Source organism: Durio zibethinus, chromosome 3 (assembly GCF_047325235.1).
Source record: "Durio zibethinus cultivar Kanyao isolate XHJ-2024 chromosome 3, ASM4732523v1, whole genome shotgun sequence".
NCBI lineage: Eukaryota > Viridiplantae > Streptophyta > Magnoliopsida > Malvales > Malvaceae > Durio > Durio zibethinus.
Window position 1 is genome coordinate 29,102,681 of NC_143164.1, and position 11,650 is coordinate 29,114,330.

Sequence of the window (11,650 nt, forward strand, 5' to 3'; positions counted from 1 at the left end):
TTGCTCATTTTCTATTATTTATTTTTTTATCCTTTTTTTGTTATTTTTTATTTTTAATTATTTCAATTAATTATGGAAAATAAAAATAAAAACAAAATTAAAGATAAAAATGAAATTGGGCTTAAAAGCTTAATTTGGGCTTTAAATTGAAATTTAGGACTTTATCATTAAATTTGGGCTCTCAAAATTGGCCTTTTAAATTTTGATCTTGGACTTTGGCCTTTTAAGCCACAATGACCTAATTGACCCAAATTGGATTGGAATAGGCTCTAGCCCCTATAAAATCATATAAAAGATTAATCTAAAATAAGCCCATGCAAACTAAATTTAATTTAAACGCTTAAGCTAGCCTAAATAAGAATGTTGACATCGAGCACCAAAAATCAAACAAATTCAAATTGATCCAGAAAAAATTAGGTATCTATAGTAGGCATTAATGCTTAATTTTACACATAACACAATCAATGATGCAGAATCAAAAAAATGAATTCATGAGAGCGCAATATTTTACTTCAAATACAACCCCCTATATACTTTTTTCTATTTGAGCATAAATAAGAATAAGCTAGCAATAAGGGAATGGCTTGACATAGCCATAACATGAAAAAGATAGATAGAAGTAATAAAATGCTTGCAGGAAAAAAACAATGACTGCTAAATGGCATGTACCTCACTGTTTATGAAGCGATTAATAACTTGATCTTGTTGGATGCTTCAAATCTGTCAAGTTGGTTGGGAAGCTCCAACATAGTCCTTTGCACCTCATTATCACCATTGCCACTTTTAGATTCCATTCGAGGTAGATCTAATACTGTCTATCTCATCCATAAATATGATTGATAGAGCATATTCCCTGGATAATCAAAAAAAGAAACCACTCAAGTAAAATAAGAAATAAAAAACAAAACTATAATAGAATGGTAGATATTCAGATAGATGTAGCTTTACTTTGTGTTTCAAGCTAAAAAAGATATGGCTATTAGCTAATTCCAGATAACTAGTAATTATCCACATTAAAAAAAAAAAAAACCCTAAGATTTTTCATCACACTCAAAACTAAAAAGGGTGTTGGAATAAAATTTATATATCGACAATATTCAGAAAACGTTTTACCTTAATATAGGTAACACGTTTCACATTTATAATTGTTTAAATTACGGACAACAAGCAAGAAAGAAAAACAAACCTAGCCATAACAAAGGTTCTCTAACCATTTGAGAACCCTCTCCAATGTATTTTTGAACTAATTTAGAACCAAAAACCTTGATAAAAGTACAATCAGTATGATGGGCCATGGCTCTAGCCAATAAAGTTTTTCCTGTACCCACTAGTCCATATAGTAGGACACCCTATAATTTATGATAAAAAGTAAGATTTAGTTTTACAAAATAGCAGGATAGTACATTTGGCTGAGCTATTCGAAGACTTTCAAACAATTCAAGATGTTTAATTGAAAGTTCTATGACCTACAAGTTTTACCACATAGTAGGCATAAAAAGTTAAGTCCACAACCAAACATGGGATCAATAATGGAAAACCAGAATAGATAAAGGTAAAACCAAAGAGAGAGAAGCCATAAATGAACAAATCAAGCAAAAGCGAGAGAAAACCTCTTTTATTTCTTTAATTTATTAGTTAAGGTGACCGATCATGTTATAAGTAGAATTTGGAACTTTTTAAACTTTTATAAAATTAACCAAGGGATCTACTTTGCTTGTTAAGACCAAATGGAGAACATAGCTATCATTTTAAAGAGTAGCACTTGTTGATAGTGTTATTTTTGTGATATCAATATTCTTGTCAGTGTTAACAACATATTTTCCTTTTGGATGAACCTGAAGAAGAAATTACAAAATGACATAAAAGTATGATTAAAAGACATTCCATAAATGACACCATGGATTTCTGAATAAGAAAATCATTATCTATAATTTTCAATAGCTTGAGAAGCATCCACCCCAAAAGCAGGATACACAACATCTATAATTGAGTTAAATTTAAATATTTTTATACACAACATCTATAATTGAGTTAAATTTAAACATCCACCCCAAAAGCAGGAATATTACAAACTTGAATTTCATTATTAAAATTAATTTAAACTTCAATAGCTACAGTAAAAGTTAAATGAAAGAGATGGTTGACACTTCTTTGATAGTCCAAGATCAAACCTTTTAAGAAATTTATCCAATTTTTTGTTAGGAATTTATTGAAATAAATCCTCTTTTTGTTTTGTAAACAAAGAAAATAAATATATTATTAAAATTTTAGAAAGGGTTTTTGTTGAAGCTAAGATATAGATACGTGAACTTCATGAAATCTAGTTAAAACTCAAAACATTTAGGGAATGGCTATAGCTCTTGTCGCCATACCCATTGGCCTTAGCAAATTCCACTTAGTGAATTGCTTTTTCAAACTTTAAACATACTCTACATTTTGCTTTTTTTAAATAATTGATTAATCATATTATTAATGTAGGATAACCAAAGAAGAATTACAATGGAAAGTTAACCAAAGAAGGACAAGAGAAAAACTAAAAAATTAAGATATTCACAATTTAGTTACATATGGTCACCTTGTGGTAGAGAAGATAAGTTTAAAGGCTAAAAGGTAATGGTATAGGCTCAATAGTGGCAGGGGCTCACATGGCCTCAAGTGCAGCACGAGTCGGCGATGATGAGTGCAAAGGAGAGGTGAGAAGAAAGGATAAGAGAAAGAAAAAAGGAGAGAGAATTTTAAGGATTTCAATCAAGGAAGAAAGGAAAGGGGGAAGGGCATTTCGAGATATAAATGAATTTTAACGATGGATTTACTAATAGATTTTCCATTGGTAATTCAAATTTCTTTTTTACTATTAGTGACGGATTTACCAATGGAATCTATTGGTAATTCAACTTTTACCAACAAATTTTCGTTGATAAGTTTGTCGTTAATTAAAATTTTCCTTCCCAAGTTAATTTAAAAAGAAGTATTTCCATTTTTTTAAATAAAAAATTTTTTACAGACAAAAAAAATATGTCAATAAAATTTTTAGTAATAGATTATCGAAAGTTTCTTCCGTCAGTCAAAAATGCACTAAATCATTATTTTTCTTATGGTAACTTTACCTATGGAATATTGATAGATTAATTTCTATCAATAAAATTTTTATTTTACAATTTTCGTTAGTAAACTATGGTTAATTACGAACAAAAAAAATTCATCAATAAAAAATGAATTTCTAGTAATGTTTTGAATACTAACATTACATTCCTCACCTAAAGAGTCAATCTCAGAAAAAATAGACCATAATCTCCATAGTCTTGTGTCTTTTTTATAGCTCCAGTTAACAGTAATTAAAGAGCCAACTTCGATTATTACCTTAACTCCCTTGTATTTCCTTGATGACATAAGCCTCTCCAATGTCATTTTAATAGCTAAGAGTTCCACCAAAAGACTTCCTGAATCCTTAAGGAAGATGAAAATACTTTCAATGCCTTTGAGTTAGAATCACTCAATAATCCTTTACAACCCATAAGCCCTAACTTACTTTTCATAAAGTCGTCAACATTAAACTTTAGCACACCTTCCTTAGGAGGTACCCAACAACTAAGAGATCTACTAGGTTTACAAATAGATGAAAGAACAAACTCTATTAGGTCAATCCACCATAAAGAATCTGAGATAACAATATTTTCCTTGATTGCTTTAACCTAAAGTAAAGACTTAAGTTTGACAAGAAACAAGAAATCCTCAATGTTAAGTTTCTTATTTTTAAAAACCACTTCATTTCTCATTAACCATATAGACCAACATGCAATTGCACATGTTGCATTCCACCAAACTTTCAACACACCAACAACAGGGCTTTCAAGGCATTGTAGAAGAAACTGGTTCAATGATCCTAGAAGACACAACTTAATATTTCACTAAAGTAGGAAACCATACCAAATTCATACATGAATGCTTTTTTTTTTTTCACTAGCAAAATACCCACACATTGCTGTGGGTCAAAAATTTTTGGTTTGTCATTTTTATTTAATTGGTTTTTATTGTAAAATTCATTTAATCTAAAAACAAAAAAAAATGACAGATAACAAAAAAAAAAAGAGATGAGATGCAGTTATTTCTATTGGCTCTATTTTTTCACAAAAGTTATCTAATTTTAAAAAAATAAAACAATGAAAAGATAATGAAAAAAAAGGAAAAAGCAAATAAATAAAAAATAAGAGCTCATAAAGATGCCATACAAGCATTGTAATTAAGCTTAAAACATTAATTTTTTTATATTAAGGTATCAAGTAATCACTTTATTAATATAATATATAAACTAAAATTAGTAATAAAATATACATTTCTATATACTTTAAAATTGGTTGAGATAAAACACCCTAAACATACTCCTAATCTTCTATTTCTTTTTTAAAGAAAAAGAAAAACCTATTTCAACTTGATCTTGATCTAAAAAAAAAAAAAAATTTGCCCCTCATCTAATTAGGATGGAATAAACTTGTAGAATATAAATTATTTTGACATATCTATCAATCAACACTATTTTTTTGTAAAATTGATCTTATTGAAAAAGCTAAAGGAAAAAAGTTAAACAGAGTTACAACATGGACACCTTAGGTAGCCTTTTTTTTAATTAAATTAATTTAATAAAAAATTTTAAAATAAAAAGAATTAAAATTAAAAAGTGCATTTATTAAATTAAGGTATTAAATAATGATCTTATTAATATAATACACACACACACACACACACATATATATATATAATGACATAGTAAAAAGAAAGTTATATCAAGGATTTAAATAAAGGACAAAGGAAGGAACAAAAATAAAATACCAATGTGATGACAAACTTAGGTAATATTTTTTTAATTAACAAATAAAAATATATATTAAATCAATAATATTAAACAAAACCCTCTGGTTAGAAATTTTAAAATATTTTAAAAATTTTATTAAATATTAAAGATATTTGAAAAAAAAAGGAAAAAGGAAGCAAATTATTGGATGCATGATATACACTTAGCATCAAGGGACAAAAATTCATTAAAATATTTATTAAATATAAAAATAAGAAATAATAGATAAGAGAAAACGGAACAAAAGAAGCAAACACAAAATATACACTTGGTATCGAGTAGGTCCCTAAGAAAATTAAATCTAAAAAAAGAACAAAAACAGATGTGATGTTAATATATTCTTTAATATCTTTTTTACAAAAAGTAAATGAAAACATAAAAAAAAAAATTTTAATAATAATATAAAATGAATCTTATATTTTTTTTAAAAAATTTTCAATTTTATTATTAAATAAACAAATAAAAAATAAATAGAAAAATTATTAAAAAGCAAAAGAAAAAAAAGAATGAAATAACTTAACATGTGATGTGTCTTTGAATTCAAGTTAGTTATAAAAATTAAATCTAAAAAGTTGTTTATTAAATATATAAAAAATAAAAAAGATAAAAGATTAAAAACAAAAAAAAAAAAACATGCGGTGTACTTTTGATATCAAAAAGGTAAAAAATATTTTAAAAAATTATTGAATCTTATTGAGAAAAAAAAGAAAAAAAAGAAAATGGATAAAATTTGATATCAAGTTAGTTAAAAAAAATACTTAAGAGACATTTAAAAAAATAAAAAATAAGTCAAAGAAAAAAAATAATTAAACGAAAAGAATTAAAGAAGAATGTCGCACTGAAAAAAGGAGTATAATAAAATAAATATAAAAAATTAAACACTAAAAAATAAAAATTTGTTGAAGTGCATCTAAAAAAAAATACAAGTCCTATATTTAAAACTAAAAAGGTGGGCCCTAAGAAAAAGGAATTTTGAAAGTGGGTCTAACATTTTAAAAAAAGTTACTAAAAAAAATAAAAAAAATTACACATGTTAAACTTTAAAAAATAATTTAGATGACACATGGCACACGGTGAATATTCGTACATGTATGCAATTAATTTATAAGTTACTCGAACACATGGATGAATTAAATTTTAGTTATCTGTAAATAAAGTTTTTATAATAGATTTTTAAAAAAAAATATGAGTTCCACGGTTGAAAGTAAAAAAAAATTATAAAAAAAAAAACCAGTCGGGAAAATATAAACCAAGATGTGGATTCCACACCAAAAAAAAAGAATATTAGCTCTATACCCTTTAAATTTTTTTAAAAAATAAAAAAGCACATGGAACCCAAAAATAAAAAGAATAAAATGCAAAAAAAAGAGATAAAAATAATGAGTCCCTCACCAAGAAAAATTTTTCTAGAAAGGAATATGAGCCTGGTACCTTTTAGAAATTAAAAAAATAAAATAAAATAGATGGTCCTACTAATTAAAAATACAAAACCAACACATGGGTTCCACACCAAATAATTAATTAAAAAAAGTGTGGGTCCTATCTCTTTTAAACAATTTAGAAAAAAAAATAGGTGGACCTAAAAAAACCTTAGGGGCTCTTGGTAACCCTCTATGCAATTATGCAACATTTATATATAAGACAAAAAAAAAATAAAAAAAATATAAAACATAACAAGTAAATTGATCAAAGATCTTATAAAGGTAAAAAAACAAGTCTGACCATGAAAAAATAGTAGGTCCAAGAAAAAAAATTATGATATTATATATTTTAAAAAATTTTAAAAAATAAAATATTAAAAAAGTCAAGAAAAAAAAAATGGGTCTTACTACTGACATACTTGAAAGTAATAAAATTAATTTAATAATATTATATATTTAACAAATTTAAAAATATATATATATGTAAAATAAAAAGATTCAAAAAAGTAGAAAAATGGAAAATAAAATGAGTCCTACAAAAAGATAAAAGGCTATACTTGGAAGTAATAAAATTAATTAAATAAAATAATATATTTAAAAAAAATTAAAAATATAAATAAAAAACAAAAAAGTAACCAAAACAAGTTAGGGGCTTACTTAAGAAAAATAAAATTAATTTAATTATAAACATGAAAAATAAAAAAAAAAGGCAAAATCAGGGAAAAATGGGTCGCACAAAAAAAAAGTGAGGGACCCCACTTAAAAAAATATGCTAATAATAAAAGATATAAAAAATTAAAAAACAAAAAATTAAAAAAAATGAGGTGACATATGGCAGCGTAGTACCACCATACAAGTGCCAATTTTATATGTAGGATTAGGAGGCTTAAGAGTTGTAATTCCTAATATATAATGTAAATTGCATGTTTAGTCACTCAATTCTAAGTATTTTTTTATTAAGGCCATCTAATTATAAAAAATTATAATTTGATCACTAAAATTTATAAAATTATTTTTTGTCACTTTGTTGGCATTGCAATATCATTTGACATGGCATATGACATTAACGAGGTGACATTATAAATTTTTAAAAAATAAAAATTAAGCAAAAAAATTTTACATTCTTGGTCATAGTTTTATTTTAAGTTTTTACTTTGGTCATCAAACATTGTGGTCATCTATTTTTTTTTTTTTTTGAGAATTTTTCCTCAAACATTAAAAATTTCACAATTTAATCACGAACATTTGTGAAATTTATTAATATTATAGTCTTCATCGACAATTTCTTATTATTGATGCAGCTTTATAATAATTTAATCACCAACATAAATTTAATATAATAAATTTTTTTATAATTTTGTTGTCTACATTGAAATATCTTATAATAATATTCAAATAAGTTCTCAAAATTTATAAAAAATAGAAATAAACATTTGACATTTTTATTGTATGAAATTAAAAGTATAAACTTTTATTTTATTGTAATTAATTATACTCTTTAAATTTAAAAAAATGAATGAATAAATTTAATTTCTAAAATTATAAAAATAGCATTATTTCTATTATTTTTTCATCCAACTCATCTAAATAAATCAAGTACTTTCTATAAATACATCAATCATCCAAGAATATTTAAACGAATTATAAAATATTTCATACCATAGGGGGCATTTTATTTTTGTGAATTTTTAGATTTTGAGTGAAAAAGTGATTATGGAGAAAGTGATCTTAAAGAGGAATGTGTGATTCTTATGTTTTATTGACCTATAAAACATAAGATTTTTGTGTTTGGTTTAGAGAAATATAAGATTATCTAATAAAATTTTTTATTATATTATCTTTAATAATATTTAAATAATATGTGACATACGAATAATACATTCATAACATATGACACATGAATAATCGCGTTATCTTCAAATTTGTAAACTAAAAAATTTTGAAAAATAATTTTTTTCATATTTTTAACAAAAACCACGTTTTTCATCTTAAAAACGTCATTTTTTTGTTAAATTATGAAAAATAAGTTTTTTCTTTTTTACAACAAAGACCGTATTTTCTTTTTTATTTTAGAAATATCATTTTTGTTAAATTTTAAAAAATAAATTTTTACATATTTTCAATAAAGATTATATTTTTAATCATAAAAATATTGTAATTCTCAAAACTAAAACCAAAATATAAAATTATTACATTTCTAAAATAAATAATATTACCTATGTAGTCTGAAATACGATTAAGTGAGGGCAAATGGAAAAAAATTTTCACTTTTTCTTTAGAATCTAAAAAACTAACGGAGATAAAAGTTTTTTATTCCCTTTACTTTCCCTCTTTTTGACATGTTGGAAATTTTAGAAAACCACATGAGTTACATTCCATGAACCAAATTAAAAAATTAAATTACAAAAAAAATAAAATTCTGATCATAAATCCTTCTTTAATACCCTCAAGGTTTTAATTAAAGTGAAAGTTGTAGTCTTAATTTTATATAATAAAATATAAAAAATATAATTAACAAAATAATAAAATAATTTGTTGTATTAATTTTAACAAATAATGATAATTAAATCATTATAAACTTACCTAAACACAGAAAACATTAATAATGAATACCAAAATATTAATAATTTCACAAATACTATTGACCAAATTTTGAAAATTTGAAATTTGAGTGATCAAATTTAAAAAAGTGACCAAAATATAGTTTGCGTATTTTCTTAAATTTCCACAATTATTTTTTTCAAATTTGCATGCCCTGATTTCAATTTACCCTAAATTAATCGGTACCACAAAAGAAAAATATAAATGGAACTGTTTCTTAAATAGGTTGGTTCATCTTTCAATAATAATAACAATAATAATAATGTTGACCTTGCAGCGGATTAGGGTCCCAGATATCGAGTCTGCTTCATGGTTAGCATCCGTCAACCACTTCCTATACGATGTTAGGTTTAACCACCACCGCCATCACCACCACAAATTTAATTCCCATTCTGTCCCCAGTCGTTTTCTTACCTCACCATTTGCCATCAATGCCATAGGGTCATTTTGTTAGTTAGTAACATATTTTTTTCTAATTTTTTGTTTTATATATAACTAAAATAATAAGTGAAATCAACAATTATAAACATCTCTGTGTTAAAAACAAAACAAATTTCAAACAAGGTGATCAAATAAAAAAAAAATTAAAGCATCCCATATAACAACACATATTAGTCTCCCCCTCCTTTCCCTCTAAAGCTATGGATTCCCCATCAACTCAAAGTGGCCGTGACCAAATGGCACCAAAAGAATGTGACACAATAATCGCGGTAACCAAATATCTTTTGCCTTCGTTTTCTTCGTCTTCATCACTTTCATCATCATCATCTCCACTTGGATCTTCGTATTTTCCCAATGATTCGGCTCTCAGTCCAGCTACTCCACTCCGGTTTTCGGGTGTACCATTTTCTTGGGAACATTTTCCAGGGATTCCGAAGAAACTACAAAATCACAAGAAAAAGGAGTCGATGAAGTTGCTGCCATTGCCTCCCCCGGTTACATCACCAACCTCGAAAAGGTACAATTTCGAAGATATGTTGTTAACCCGGAAGAAAGCAACCGCTGCTACTGAGAGTTTCCGAAGGGATCCATTTTTTGCGGCATTGGTTAAATGTTCCAAGGACGATCATCAAGAAACTGCCTGCAATTTATGGACTGGAGCAAAGGTCACAAGAAGTAGCGGTGACAAATTGGGGTTTATTAATCTCTACACTTCTTGTAAAAGGACTTGTCCAGTTTCAGAATCAATAGTCTATCTTCCAAGGTCTAGCAGAAGCACTGCTAATTATGGCCTAATCAATAATCGCTATAGTTAAATGTAAGTTACACCGATCGATTATCACATACTGGGATTGTGATCATGCTGTTAAAAAAGAAAACTTACATTTCTTTCTTAGTTATTCCTTTCTCCTTTTGTTTTTCTTCTACTTTCTTTGCAGGGATCATGTCATCAAGACTGAAAGTCATTTGTAATATAAAATGAATAGAAAGCTGAAATTTGCTTTAATGAATGAATTGCCCCTTTTGATCATGAGTTACTAGAAATATTCATATAATAATTTCATTGGTTTGCAGTATTTCATGTGATGTTTTATGAGAATATAAGTTTGCTCCATGTGGGAGCCAAACTCCATTGGACCACCATAGAAAATGACAGATCTTCACGAAATTTAACTCTTTCTAAATACTACGTTTTTTGTTTCTTTTCTTTTGGTTCTTGGTGGCATTATTTTCTGTGAATAATTGCATTTTCCAAAATTGACGTCTGTTTCTGTATTCGAATGGAGCCATTTCAGGTTGTTGATCTACCAGGTTTCACTAACTTCTTTACTACTGCATGCCGCTACTATTATAATGTGTACTCTGCTAGTTTTCAATGTTGCGGATGTTACTCTAAAGCTAATAATTCAGAGCATTTGAAGCTCAATAATTGGCTTCATTCTATTTTAATTTATGAGAAAATATTCTAACCCATTTCTTTAAATAAAAATTCAAATTCATTGTTTTGAAGATGGATACATGCACTTACTACTGATCCAAATGCTGGGATGCCAACAACTGTAATTTGCTTTTGTTTCTTTCGGTTTTCTTTTCGCTAATTTCCCTTTCTCCTTTCTAATTGAAGACATAATTATCATATAAATTTGAATAATTTTCAATATTATTATATTAGATTAGGTTTGAATACTTGCAAAATTTAGGTTTAAGTCCTATTGCCAACAACTCTCTTAGTGGACGATTGTAAATCCGATGTAAGTCTTCTCAGAAACATGCGATCTATCTCGACTCTAAAACAAGAAAACCTCCCCTTACTTTAAATTTTTTATAACAAAATTTAAAATTTTTGTAGTATTTTGTCCCAATTCTCATTAAAAAAAAGTTTGATATTTAAATTTATGTCTCACTGTGGATGAAAATTATGTCAATTCTTTTTTGGTGTAAAAGAAAAAGAAAAGCACTATGATTGAACCAAAAATATTTATCCAAACTTTAACTCTAAAGGGGCGTTTGATTTATAGAATCGTAGATTTTGAGAAAAAATGTGATCTTTGGGAAAGTGCGATTTTTGCGATTTTTTTTTTTCATTTTTAGGGCATCTCGTGTTTAGATTCATTCATTTGATTGGGAGGAATTTACATATATTAAATTTTGAATAATTACTATAATCTCCTTGGCATATATGATGGTAACTTAAATGACCCAATTCAATTAATTGAATGGGGTTATTCAAAGTGATATCTAATAAAAAATACCTTGAATAATCCCTTACAAAAATTGAAAAGGATTATTTAATGTATTTTTAGTCTAAAACACCTTGAATAATCCTCTTTAATTTTTT

The 11,650-nt window shown here is 26.3% G+C and overlaps 1 protein-coding gene and 1 pseudogene across 1 annotated transcript; one reads left to right on the forward strand and one right to left on the reverse strand.

Annotated features, from left to right (window-relative positions):
- Nucleotides 1-677: 677 nt before the first annotated feature.
- Nucleotides 678-3,408, reverse strand: LOC111283879 (26S proteasome regulatory subunit 8 homolog A-like; annotated as a pseudogene).
- A 6,004-nt stretch (nucleotides 3,409-9,412) lies between these two features.
- LOC111283303 (uncharacterized) lies at nucleotides 9,413-10,313 on the forward strand. The gene has a single exon (XM_022871756.2). The coding sequence runs from the start codon at nucleotides 9,513-9,515 to the stop codon at nucleotides 10,125-10,127; it is 615 nt and encodes a 204-aa protein (XP_022727491.2). The 5' UTR covers nucleotides 9,413-9,512; the 3' UTR covers nucleotides 10,128-10,313.
- The last annotated feature ends 1,337 nt before the right edge of the window (nucleotides 10,314-11,650 follow it).

Excerpts from the sequence above, each read along its gene's own strand:
- LOC111283303 (XM_022871756.2), top strand. The coding sequence starts at position 9,513 with ATGGATTCCCCATCAACTCAAAGTGGCCGTGACCAAATGGCACCAAAA.